We start from the raw sequence: 13,780 nt of genomic DNA on the forward strand, positions 1-13,780 counted from the left end.
ACAAATGAGGAGGGATGAGGATGCTCTGGAAGCCGGGGCCCCCGTTTAGTTTTCTGTTTGTTGCTTTGTCTGCGTGTGCAACTTGGTGGTATGAACGGCGGAGATGGTGCAAGGCATGCTGGGTCACGGAGGCCCCGCCGTTGAGTCCCCCCCCCCACACTTCTCGTGCTGTTTGGCCTCATGGCAAGTGTCAGTCTAACAGAGGGCGGCAGGGGGCTGCCAGGCGCTCGGGGGTCCACCCCAGCCGGCCGTCGACCCGTGTTAGCGTCCCACTCCGCCGCGTCCTACGGCACCACCCCCTGCGGACCGCCATCCAAGAGAGCAGCGTGAGTCCGAGGGGGGAGCGGGACAGCTAGTAGGGTATCAACAGCGATGAGGAGAGTCGTGCCGAGTGTCTCCTGCTCCGGCAGGGTCCGCTTCACATCCTGGGGTCACCGGAAGCGGCGCTCTCCACGACCCCACGGTGCCGCGAACCCACGGCAAGCAAAGTGCAGTGATCGGATGAGGCGGGAGAGAGGCGACGAGCGGTAGAGGGAAGAGCGCACGTAGGGGCTGAATGGGTGCAGATAACTAATTAGTGAAATCCTGCAGAAAATGCGTTTCCGCGACGCCTCGAGGAATGAAAGCGCCGCTGCGGAATTGCTGGAATAAGCGCATTAGCGGGTCGGCCGGGTGGAGACGTCTGGAATAACGCATGCCGACTGAGTCACGCGTGCAGATGCACGCCTTCCTCGCACCCTTTGTCACTGCGGATTTATTCACCGAGGGGCGGAGAGGGCGGCGGAGATTCGGCGGGGTGTTCCTGGGGGGTGGGCGGGGCCAATTTTGGGGAACCTCTGGCTGCATTTCCCCCCAGATGACACAACTGACAGCGAAACCGTGATGAAAGTCGCTTCCTTCACGGAGTCTCCACATCTGAACCGAGCTCTACGGCTGAGTCACTTTGGGTTCATGCATTATATTACACATTGAGTAAAACTAATAAACAGCTACTCATCAGCCCACAAGGTTACGTAATTAACCGGTTGTTGTACCAGTTAATTAGGTAGGTGGGACAGTAGGGTGCCTATTGACCAAGGACATGCTCTTGCAAGCTGAAGGTCGTTCTTGGCAGCCCCATGACGGTATAAATCTCTCTGGGAAAAGCAGTAAAAATGAGCTGCTCCAATAATATATAGTCGATAAATATGTTCATTTAGCTGACGCTTTTCTCCAAAGCAACTTACACTCTTAAGGTACCAAAAATTCTTTAACCGTTTGTATCACAGGGTTATTTTTGAAACCGCACTAATTCACGGTAAATACCTTGCTCACGGGTATTACGGACCTACAGCCTCCAAAGGCGGCAGCTCTAACCACTACGCCCCCTGTGCCGTTGAGGAGCTGCCCTTTACCTTTTAAATAAGTAAAGCAGCTTTGGAGAAAAGTGATGAATAAGCTGTATAACAACCATAATGTCAGGTTATGTCTATATCGTCAGTATATGCCGTGTATGCAAAAGTCGTTTCTGTGGCTTTAATTGGTTTTAGGCACATATTTCACGCACAGCGGTGCAGCGGCCTGCTGCCAGCCAGTAATGCTGATTAAGGTTATAAATGCTCCGCTTTGTTTTTCTCGTACAGGTTACATATTAGCATTTGGCAAACTTTGAAAAATGCTTCAGCGCATGAATTGCCAAGCAATTAAACGTAGCCTTAAGTTCGGTGCACGAATCATAATTCCGAGTAGCGGCGTTATGTTTGCTGTTCTCAACAACCCCCGTTTGCCTGTAATGACTCTGCAATTCCGTTTCATAATTTCAGCCTTTCTGCGAACCCCCCCCCCCCATTATCATTATATGGTATTTTGCCTGTAAATCCCAGTGTTGACATCCAGCATCTTTTCTGCAACAATGACTCCCCAGCTGCTTGGACCACTTGGCTCGCGCCCCCGTCGCCGTCGGTTACAGCCATGCTGGACACAAGACGCTTTTTGTTCTGCCCCTTTTGTTCGAGCTGTTCCGTCCCTTTTGGCCGAACGGGTGACGTGGGGGTGGGGGTGGGGGTGGACGCTTCCTGCGCGTGCAAACGCCAGCAGTGGGAGTCCTGCCAGGGACGGGTCACTAGTTTTGTCCTCGTGAGAAAGCCAGCTGGCTCGCCATGAATTTCCAAGCAGCGGTATAAAAGTTCACAGAGAGCTGATATGAATATTTTCCAGCCTATTTACTCATTTTTAATTGCGTTTTCTTTTGTGATCAGTTTGCCGAAACGTGTATTTAGCCGGCGGTGCAGTGCCCAAACAGAACAGAAGTGTGGGATCGCCTTCATTCAACTCGCTTCCGCAGTGTTTACAACTTGTGTCTGGTGTTCCCAAGTCCCGGTGATCAATAATAACATGAGAAATATTGCACGTTTTTATGGGACCAATCAGCACTGAATGCAAGGTAACATTTATATGACACTTTTCTCCAGAGCAACTTATAGCGTTGATCTACCAGCAATTATTTACCCATTTATACGGCTGAGTAATTTAGGGTAAGTACCTTGCTCAAGGGTACAACAGCCAGAGGAGGGGATTTGAACCTGCAGCTTTTAGTTCTAAAGGCAGAAGCTCTAATCACTACACTAGCAGCTGCCCTGTATGTGAGACAGTGTTTTTTAAAATTATTTTTTAGTAATTTTAGGTTTAATTGCATGCAATGCAAAGTTGTTATAAAAAGTCTAACAGAGCATTTCCATCCATCCATCCATCCATCCATCCATCCATCCATCCATGGTCACGGTGGTCCGGAGCAAATCTCAGAATCACCGAGCACAAGGTTGTGGGGGGGTTACAATCTGGACGGGATCCGTTATTATAGTTACACCCAAGCTTTTATTGACCGTTACTTGAAATGTAAAAGGTGACTTTGGAGTTATGAACAAAACGAGTTATGACAAGACTTATAGTCCCAGCCGCATTTGCAAGTAGAGGACTACACTGTACCCGTTTTACCACGGTGCTTCCGGAGTCATGATGTCACCAATATCTCAGAGCACTGATGCTCATTTATACTGTAAAATCTTTGCCAGTGGCAAACAAAGGCAGCTAAACCTGTTCAGTAACACGGCCATTAAGTAATTAAAACACAGTAAAAGTGTTTTCAGTCAATTTATAGTCCATTATTTTTTTTTCTCAGCTGGGAGACCTTATGGTGTATTTTGGAAGATTAATGTTTTAATAAAATGTTGAATCGGTGTGTTTCAAATTACTTAGTTATGATAAGTTTAAGTAATCTACTCTGGCGTGGGCAATTACCAGCTGCCGTTCGTCTTCATTCACATTTCAAACACATTGTTCCTTTGTTGATTTGCTTATGAATAAGTAAAATTTAATATTAGAGTGAAAATGTTCCGTCTTAAAGCCGCTAAAACTTACGTGGATGAATGTTCCTCTCAAAAAATGCTGCAAAAATATTAGTTTTCTCCAAAATGTTAAATTTCCTAATTGTTTATGACTGAATATTGCCCATAGTCTTTGTGTAAATTTTCTGTATTTCCGATTAACAGTTATCAATAAAATCTAAAATATTAGAAAATTCTAAAATAAATTATAAAATAATTTTCTATCTCATTGGCCACTTTTTGAATATTTTTCAAAATACAAATGCACGTGTTCATAGGTGTGTTGGGTGGAGAGGTTGAGCCAAGTCGCATAACCGTGAATTACGTGGCCGTGTAACCTGAGGGTTGTGGGTTTGAATCCCACTCCTGCTCTACTACCTCTGGTTAAGGATGTTATTGAGAATTACTGCAGTAAAACAGCAAACTGCATAAATGGGTCAGATACTGTAAGCTGCTTTCAATGAACGTATCGGCAAAGCAGCAAATTGTAAATAATAATTTATTACAGCAGCTACATTCACTGCCACATAATCAATGTGCAGATTTTCTTGCAGTTAATATGAATGTGTATTCAGCGGGCTTATGATTCATGCAATTCTGTGTTGTACATATTATTGGAGCCCTTAGCAGATCACAACCTTTCATACGTTTTTTCGCAACGAACTGCTTCGCTTCATTACCTCCAGCATGTTTCCTGTGCGTCGCTGATGAGAATCGCTGTTTGGCATGATGGATCGTCGAAACGCTCGGGCGATTGTTGCCTCGCTTTGGTCAGCGGTCATGCAGCGTAATGAGTTAACGGCGCAACAGAATAGCGTCATGCATTGCAGTATATCCATTCGGAGTTCAAGTGCTTAATTACGAGCACATTTGTGTTGTGTCGATGCCACCCGCGTTCAGGCATCTCCCCGAAGAGGATGCTGCCGATGAGTCCGAGGTCAAGGTTGCGGTTAAGGATCCCGATGTCTTATCCCAGAGCCGCGTTGCTTAATCGAAGCTGTCATCGTCATTAACAACGCAGTACAGGGTCGTGGTGGTCCAGAGCCTATCCCAGAGGCAGAGGGCATGAGGCTGGGTATAACCTCGACAGGCCGCCAATCTGGTCTTTACTCTACCTTGGCCTCAGGACCTCCCTCCTGTCTTGCTCCCGTACAAGTCCCTTCTCACTTTCAAGCAGGGACTTAAATGGGGGAGCCATGGCAACCAGGTGTTTGTTAACGGTAACTACGCCTATGTGTTTGGGTGGCATGGTTACCGGTTTGGGGCCTCGATATGATTACCATCCTGGTCCTTCCAGCAGTGTTTCTCATCATCCTCATCAAGTTTATTAATTTATCATTAAAATTTTTAATATCAGGATAATTTAAGCCATTTGGTGCAACATTAATTACTGTGAGTTCTCAGATAAGAACTCCTGACATCTCCATATGGAAATATCCTCTGTTCATTCATCCCTTGTTTTAATGTCAGACCTGTCAATCATTTATAATCCATATGAAGATGAAGATCTTTCCGGCAGGATTTGCTCCACTCTTGTATGTTCCTTGTAGCCCTTGTGTGTCGTGCGGTTTTTCTGCATGGGTACGTGCAGCTGGAACATGAAGGATGAGGCTCTCCCTCCTCTCCCTCTCGTCTCCTCGTCCATCCGAGGGGCTCGAACCCTCAGTCAGGCCTCACAGTTCAGTGGATGATATCCAGGCGGCTTCATCGCATGTCAGCACTCCTCCTGTCTGTCTTGTCATGCAGTTCTGCTTTTAAAAGCACCTCTTTACCAGGGTCCCTTTGCGCCACATGCTGGACCACAGCCAGGGTCCAACGGCAGACCCCCGTGGTCCTTTCCGCTCCACATCTTCCAGGTTCCTTTGGCAGCCAGCTGGAGGCTTTTGAACATGCCTCTCAAAATCTTAATTCCTGTAATTATTGGCAACGCTAATCCCGATTCGCTCCGCTCTCACGGCCCATGATGAGTTTCATAAATTGCCAAAGGTCCAACAGTGACACATCTGTTCTGGGTGCACAGAGAACTGGAGCATCCCGAATTTCTGGAGGTACCCCGTTGTTGTACCCTTGAGCGGGGTACATATCCACAGTGGTTCTAAAAGATACACCGAGCTGTCTGAGTGAAAGGGTATTTAGGTATTTATACTTACTTATTCATTTGGAGACACTTTTTTCAGAGGGACTTGCAGTGTTAAGCTACTAACCATTATATTACTCTTGTATACAGCAGGGTAATTTTTACTGCATCCCGTCAGGGTGAATACCTTGCTCCCGGGTACCATAGCACGAGGTGGGATTTGAACCTGGGGTCTTAGAGTACAAGGTAACAGCTCTAACCGCTTCGCCCCCCTTCTGCTTTTGAGGTGTTCCAGCTCGTGAAGATGTGATTCAGCTGGATGATGCTCATGCGGGACCTGCACGGTACTCTTTCCTCCCCAGTCCCATGATTCCCCTCAACGGGGCTGTTAATGAAGTGTACCGACGGCGCCGTGCATCGTTGCTCCCCCCCGATCCACCCGGGTGTGTGAAGGGCGGAGGAGGGGCCCCCGGTCGCTCTCATTTCAGCTCCGCATTTACTCGTTTGTTCCCGCATCCTTGTTCCCCCACTTTTTAAGCGCAGTTGGAGCTGCGACGAGCACCGCAGCTGCTCCACACTTTGATGCAGTTTTTTCATCTCTTTATTTATTTATTTATTTATTTTTTTACTCCGAGGGGGCCGTACGTCTCATCTGCCGTCGATGCGCCCCGCGCTTCTTCAACAGCTCTTTCACAGGGCAGGAAAAAAAGACGCGTTCCTGCCCCAGTAATTGCCGCCGCAATATTCTCCGGATCCGAGCACAATTCAAAGGAGCGGGTCGGCGGCGCTGCTGAAAGGTGCCGAACGGGGCGACCGACTGACGCGCTTTTCCTTCTCGACGTCCTCCACCCCCTGAAAGGCTCGGCGACGCTCGTGGCCGCTCTCTTTTCTAAACTGTGCCAGCTTTAAAGGGTTCTCCGGGAGGACTGGAGCCCATGTAGTGCCGTCGGGGGAGGTTATGCGGTCGCAGGATCGCGATCCAACAACCTACTGCAGACGAGGCTGTATTTTCACGTGTCTTCGTGTCGTGTGTCACTGGAGGATATCACCAAAGCAGGGTTAGGGTTTGTGTTAGTTTTACCGTTAGCGATAAGGGTTGGGCGGCTGATGGCATCATGATTGGAGCGGCTCCCTTTGGCTCTGAAGGTTGCCAGTTCGATCCCCGCCCCTGACTGTAGTGCCCTTGAGCAAGATGCTTGCCCTGCACTTGCTCCAGTACCTTCACCTGGCTGTGTGACTGGGTGGATAGTTGTGGCCCTGCGATGGACCGGCGTCCTGTCCGGGGTCCCTTCAGCCTTTCGCTCAGTGGTTGGAGTTAAAGTTACTGTTGTTTTTGGGGTTAGTTTTACTGTTAACATTAGGGTATGGGTTAGTGTTTGCTCTGGCTTACAGTGATGTGTTTAAGGCTTCATCAGAAGATCCCTTTGTGATACCAGATCGCTCAGCTTTCCCGTCAGTTCCTTAACCATATTTCCATTTGCTGATCGCTGCGGGTAAAGGGGGGGGGGGGGTGGAGGTCAGCGTTTCTGTGTGTTTGGTTCATATTTCCAAGGACATTATTGCCAGACCGCATTCTCGCTCTCGCTTGGGGAAATGGACTGAGGCGCAGAGGCCATTTGCAAGGGGCAGTGAGGACAGGTGTACTGCGCCCCCCCACCCACCCACCCATCAAGCTGCGCCAATAGGCTCTCTGCAGGAGAGGCCCCTTCACGCCCTTCATAAATCGACACCGCGGGTCCCCAGGAGCCAAGGTCACTCCCCGCTCCTCGCAGTGCCGCAGACGTGTTCCATCCATCTCTTTTCATGTCGATCGGTCACCGTGTCGCCGTGTCATCGAATGCAAAACCACCGTTCCAAAAAATATGGCACTGCTGTCATCGGGGCTCCTTTCATTCACTGATACGTTTATCTAAGACAATTTGCCGTCGCCTTCTTGGCACGATGTTGATTCGGTAATCTGCCCGAACGAGGGTTATCGCACGTGAGCCTTTGATCATTTGTGTTTTGTTTCAATTTATTTTGTTCTCCTGTTGTAAAAGCTCCAGGGTGTGTATTTAGACGCCACTGTGTTGGCGTCGGATCCCTCATCCGAACGGAGCTCACAACAGGTACCCGAGTAATGAAGTGGCGATGCGAGACTCTGTGCCGCGGCCCTTGGTCTGAAACGTCTGATAAGATGCGGGAAGCGTGAACATTCCGTTTCCATGGGAACGGGGCATTAAGCGCAGGTCTGGAGCAAACAGGAAGTCTGACAGTGTGAGTTGTGTACTGAACTCCCACGGCGCCTGCAGGTCAGGGCAGGATTCCTCTGGGTACCGCTGACCCTCCCCCGATGTCCAAATGCCACTTTCGCTCACACACCCTCCGGGGGAACCCTCCACCTCCGCTGTTAAAGGGTTAATATCGGGCAAGACGCCCACTTGGGGAGAAAAAGAGTTCGCTACCCATCCGCCACTGGAGGAAATGATGTCGCCCACGACATGATGGCACAGCGGGTAGCGCTGGTGCCCCACAGTTCCTGTACGTTGTGAGTCACATCAGGATTGCTGCTGTTGTGTGTGCGTGTGTGTCTGTGCACTTCCAAGTCACACGTGTCCCTCTCACAGTGGCCTCCTCCTTCCAACACGTGATTTTCACATGTTCCGTCACATGCCTCTCTCCCTGTGGAGGACTGACGCTCCCCGTGTTTCCACACCCCCCAGTCAGCGTGTGTCACATGACCGCTGTCATTACTGCAATTACACTCATTATATTCGTCGTTTCAGTGCCAAGGGCTGATACGTGTGGGGGGGGGGGGGGGGTAGAGCGCTGTCACTGTGTGACATTGTTGTCACACACAGACTAAAGCCATTGTCCTCATATAGTTGAACACGAACACACACACACACACACACACACACACACACACACACTTGGCCATCCAAACCTAGTCCACACATGTCCTGCACAGCCAGTCTCATCATTCCTGTCCCTGAAGGACCTATTTGCCTTCTAGCTGATCACCCAGTCTGTGTGTGCGTGTGTGTGTGCGTGTGTGTGTGCGTGCACGGTTCACTGCGTGCATGTCTCCAATCTGACCGGTGGGGGTCTTGACCCTCTGCGGCGGCAGACAGGCAGGAAGTAAGCGACTCAGCTGACCCCCCCCCCCCCCCCGGATGGCTCAAGTCCAAGGGGCCTTCATGAGAAACTGCTCACGTGTGCTGTATCGAACTCACTTTACCACGGTACAGCCATTCCAGGGTAAATGAAACGTGATACGTCAATTGCTAAGTGTACTTACATGGTACATATTTACGTTAACATTTTAATTCAGGTGATTTCAATTATCGTATGTATTCAAATGTGCGCTCAGTGGCCACAATGTGTTTCTTTCTCGATCTGTTTTGTTAAATGATATTTTTTCAGCGCAGCATCGATCCCCCCCGGTCGCCACTTTCTTCTGTTCCCCCCTCCCACTCTAACAAGGGCCCTTTTTTCTCCCCGCAGGTCGGCCTTCCTGGCGACTCCAGCTGCGTGGAGGACATTCTTCGGGTGAGCGAGACCCTCTCGCAGTCTCTCCTGCTAATGACACCTCCATAGAGCCCCCCCCCCCCCCCCCCGCACAAGGTGGGGGGCCGCAAGGCTGGTTTTCATGGTGTGACAATTACAGAGCTCAGAGTCACAAAACGTATCGCACATGGCAGAAACTTGCAGTTTTTTGCTAAGTGGGTGGAGCTTTGAGGCCTTCTCTGGTACAGACACTCCTTGCAGGGGGTCCTGCTCGATCCCAAGGGAGTGGCGAGCCATCAGAGAAATAGTTTCCTTTTTTATGTATATTTATATATATATATATATATTTCACATGAGACCTTAATAGCTGAGGTCACAAGGCAAGATTCGAAGCTGGACCCTAAGGCCCAAAAACACACCCCCATGTAACATAGCTGGTAGGAGAAACAAGCAAACAGAATAAAAGGCAAAGATGGAAAGAAGCCAAAGGGAGCGACCCTGTCTTCCTAGCATCCTTTGCACCAGTTTCAGCTTCTTGAAGCTTCATGTGGGTGAGAATTCCCCCCTCCAGCAGCAATTTACCTGAATTTTCGCTGCTCTCTGCAGGTGAGCCAAGAACAAGAGAGGAGATTATCAGGAACAGGAAGCAAAATGCACTGATTTTTTTAAAAAATCTATTTCAGTCCAGAAAGCCGTTGGTATGTTCTGTCCCTTTTTCCCCCCGACGAAGAATATTTCACACCTTCCCTGGCTGTCGAAGCCCTGAATGCAGCCCTTGAACTGTGAGCCACCAATGTCCCCACTAAATCCCAGATTCCGGTCACATGATCGAGTGGCGACAGGCAGACGAATGGGTGCAGGCTAGGAATTGGCGGCTCAGCAAACTGGTGCCCCCCCCCCACCATCCCAGTGCACCAACCCCCACTGACGGGACACAAAGGTACAGCATTGAACAGCTCAGCACCCCCCACTGACCAGACCGATGGCTTTTGGTAGGCTGGAGGATGACCAGGTCACAGCAATGACCCCTCGCTTTCAGTTCAGTCCATGGGGGGGGTGCTGCTGGGCGGAGTCCTCACGCATAATTTTGGGTTTTTCCAGAGAGCCACTTTAGGGAGCTTCGCGATCGGGACCCCAAACCACCCCGGTTGCTGCACTGAAATATGAGCGTGTCATTTTTTTGGATTATGCAGCAGGGCTTTGTTTCTCAGCGCGGCGCCACCGGTTGACGGCAGCGGGTCGGTGTCGTTATTCATTTCGTTTGTTTGCCCAACACACACTTTTATCCAAACTGACTGATGCACCTCGCAGTTTTAACGCGTTTAACCACTTAAGCGGCAGAGTATTTTGTATAATCTTGGTTAAGACTTGCTCAGCAAAAATCCCGGGATTTAAATTGGTAATCTCTTGGTTTCGCGCTTAGCACTGCTCCACCCACTGTCCCGCAGGGATGCGCTTTGGCGTCACGGCTGCGAGGGCGTGTGCTCTCCGCGAGGGTTCGCGACCCAGCCAGCCAGGATTCCCGAAAGGCTCCCTGGCCCGTCTCGTCTCAGGGTGTCAGAATAAATAGTGAGCGTAGGGGGAGGTGATTCATCAGGCCGGGAGCGGCTCGGAGACGCTCCGGTGACGACGGTCCAGGCTGGGCGCCCCCCCCCCCCCCAGCCGAGCACACCGTGAGTAATGACGGGTGCCTCTAGCTGCCAGATGAAGCCCGCCACCATTAATCACAGCGGCCGCCCGCTTCCCAGCAGGGGCTGCTTCAAGGGAATGTAGAAAGCAGGGGGTTCAGCCACGGTGGTCTTCAGAACCTCGTCCACCCCACCATGCTAATCAATTGACACAGGGTTAGCCTCGTCCTCCTTGGTTTTTAAATATTTTAGTGCCCCAGTACAAGAAGAGAAGAGGATTCTGGGATTTGAATGACAGTTCAAATGGCTTCTTTGGTCAAGCTGTTGGACGGGTGAAGGAGCACAACCTCGAAACGTCCGCTTGAAGTCAATGGAACGTTCAGGAGAAAGTGTATAAAGAGCCCAAAATACACTAGAGTTGTGTTTGCCGGCTCAGAGTTCCTGGTGCCGTCTAAGTCATCGACGATAAACAAGTAGCTCTACGAGTTCTTCTTGACATCTGTTTGCGGTCTCGTGTGGTGGGTGTAGAATGGTATCTAGGGACCTGTGTCCACTCATCCCTGTCCCACGTGTCCATGGCTGCCTGGAAGGCACCCTACTGAGCTCACCGGCTAAGGAACCCACTCAAGCCTTTATCAGCTGCACCAGCCCACAAATGGTGACAAATCCCTCTTGGCAGAACCTCCGGAAGCCTTGGGTTCTCATTCATCTGGTCCAACTGAAGATACCAGGGAGCGAGCCAGTGACGTATCTATTCAGCATGACTAGTTGGACGCAACATCTACCTTGTTGGTCAGCTTTGGGTGTAGCCAAATGCTGTAGCCATCTGTGCAGGTTTTGTACCTTATTGATCAGCTCTCTAATGCGTTTAGCTAATTGATAGGCCAGCTGACAAGGCCATTCACCTTATTGGTCAGCTCACTTACGATGGTATAGCCAATCAGCATAGCACGCTGGACAAGCCATGCAGTGATAAGAATGGGTAGTTGGATTTGGGTGATCCATGTTCATGACCTTTGCACAGCCTGGCCCACAGAAGACCATTGACCACAGGTTTTACTGTTGGTCAACAAGCTTGTCCAACCCAGTGTCATGGCTTTTTGACTGTCCAGCTGCCATTCTTTTCTTCTCACGAAGCCGTAGACCCACAACACACCCCTGACCCTCTGCCTTTTCTCCTTTGCTTTGTAATCCAGTGTAATTGATATGAAACCTGGAGAAGGGGAGGAAGATGTATTTTGAGCCCATGACTGTTTGAACATATCTGGGTTATAATTCAGGAGGCCTGCTTTCCCAGGGGGATGTGAGACCAAACGGTCGGCAGTGTGGGTTCCTTCTGTTTGCGAAGCGTGGTTTGGGTTCGGAGACGGGCTCAGACAGGCTCTGCCACTGCCTTTAATGAGCTGTCGGACTGGTGGACACCCCTTGTGCAACCGCTCCAAATAGTAGGAGTGTTTTTTAAAACATTTTAATGGGGACACTAAAAGGATTTTGTACCGTGGTGTGTGTGTGTGTGTGTGTGTGTGTGTCTGTGTGTCTGTGTGTGTGTATTGTTTTTTTGTCTTTTCATGCACTTGTAAACCAGTGTAGCTTGTCGGAGGGCACAGTGGCACAGCAGGTTTGGCTGGGTCCCGCTCTCTGATGGGTCTGAGGTTCAAAGCCTGCATGGGGTTTCTTGTGATGGACTGGTGTCCCGTCCGGGGTGTGTCCCCTCCCCCTCCGGCCTTGTGTTGCCGGATTAGGCTCCGGGTCACCGCGACCCCGCTCGGGACAAGCAGTTTCAGACGGTGTGCGTGTGTTTAGCTTGTCAGTTATGTCCAGCGTGGCGAGTGTGGATGAAGGTCAGAGGGAATCTTTTTCTCTGTTTGCTGTTAAATGTTGAAATGTACTAAAGCTCTGCCGTGTGTGTGCGTGCCTGCCCTGCAGGAGATGACCCATTCCTGGCCCCCGCCCTTGACAGCCATCCACACGCCAGGCAAAGCCGAACAGACCAAATTCCCCATCCCGTCCAAGGTGAGTCCCAACCCCCCACCCCGCTGTCGCCGTCACGCTAACTCAGCCTCCAGCCTTTGCCAAAGACAACAAGCATCTCGATAAACATCTCCTGCTCCTTACGTGAATTCCACCGGAGACGCTCGCCCACGGCTCCACGGTCTATGCTGCACAGACACAAACACAGGAGGCATTTTCCGTGTAGCTGGCCCCGGTCCCCGGACACCTCGCCGAAGCGTCCCCTCCCGCCTCCGGCGGCCAGACGCGGCACAGGGCTTTGTTTTTCCTCCGGCAGCCTTAGACAACCGTGCTGAGGGACCTTGCAGTGGAAGTCTCTGATTCCGCACCACCTGTTCAGTGTGTCTAGCGCGGTTCGACGCCGCCCCCCCCCCCCCCCCGGCTCATATTCACAGTGCTTCTTCTCCCAACTTTTAAATCCAAAGCGCAGCGGCAAGCCAACCATAACTCCCGACCATGTGAGGTCATATCGGTCGTTACTGCTTTTAATTGGTAGGCTTTGAGAAATATGGTTCTGAAAGAGGTGTGACATTTGATTGGCTGATCAGGAATGCCTGAGATTGATGAGCATCTCAGTTAGAGCAGCATATGGCAACATTTCTATGTGAACTATTTATTAAATAAGCATAGAGTTACAGCGACTGAACTGTAAGATTAATATACTGGAGATGCACCCAGTTTTTTTATTTATTTTTTCATTGAAATCTTCTGCGTGGATCGTTTTACCTTTTATACTCAGCAGATGTTCGGCGAAGTTGGGCTACATGAGACCTTCAGTGTGCTCCCTACGCCACCTTGTGTGGACCCCCAGCATGGAGGGGGTGTGTTAGTTCTGGCTGATCATTGGTTCAAATCCTGGAGAAGGCAGGGGAGCCTCATCCTTCTTCTCACCTTAGAAATGTGTTTCGGGGGGTGTGGGGGGTGTGGGTGGAGGGCGATCTCCACGTCCCCGGGAGGGAAGCCTCGTGGAGTGTCGAGAGCCGAGGCAGGAGACCGTATTGTTCGACGTTCGTCTCGTTACGTTGCTCGAATGAGGAGGGATGAAAGTCATGACCTCACATTACCTTTTTTTGATGTGTGTGTTTGTACAGCGCTTACGTAACGTCTGCCCGCCGGATGGAGTCGAGTTATTACTGTCCTTCAGTGTCTGATTTAACAGGCCGTCTCCTTTGTTTGGTTAACAAGCCGCACTTCTCGTCTCAGGAAAGAGAATC

The 13,780-nt window shown here is 50.3% G+C and overlaps 1 protein-coding gene across 1 annotated transcript in view; it reads left to right on the forward strand.

Annotated features, from left to right (window-relative positions):
- aff2 (AF4/FMR2 family, member 2) overlaps positions 1 to 13,780 on the forward strand; it is a 138,037-nt gene that overhangs the window by 73,736 nt on the left and 50,521 nt on the right. Inside the window, exons 4-5 of the mRNA XM_029257307.1 lie at positions 8,926 to 8,970; positions 12,483 to 12,569. Of these exons, the coding sequence (XP_029113140.1) occupies positions 8,926 to 8,970; positions 12,483 to 12,569 (132 nt within the window). The remainder of the gene's footprint in view (positions 1 to 8,925; positions 8,971 to 12,482; positions 12,570 to 13,780) is intronic.

Source organism: Scleropages formosus, chromosome 13 (assembly GCF_900964775.1).
Source record: "Scleropages formosus chromosome 13, fSclFor1.1, whole genome shotgun sequence".
Taxonomy (NCBI): Eukaryota; Metazoa; Chordata; class Actinopteri; order Osteoglossiformes; family Osteoglossidae; genus Scleropages; species Scleropages formosus.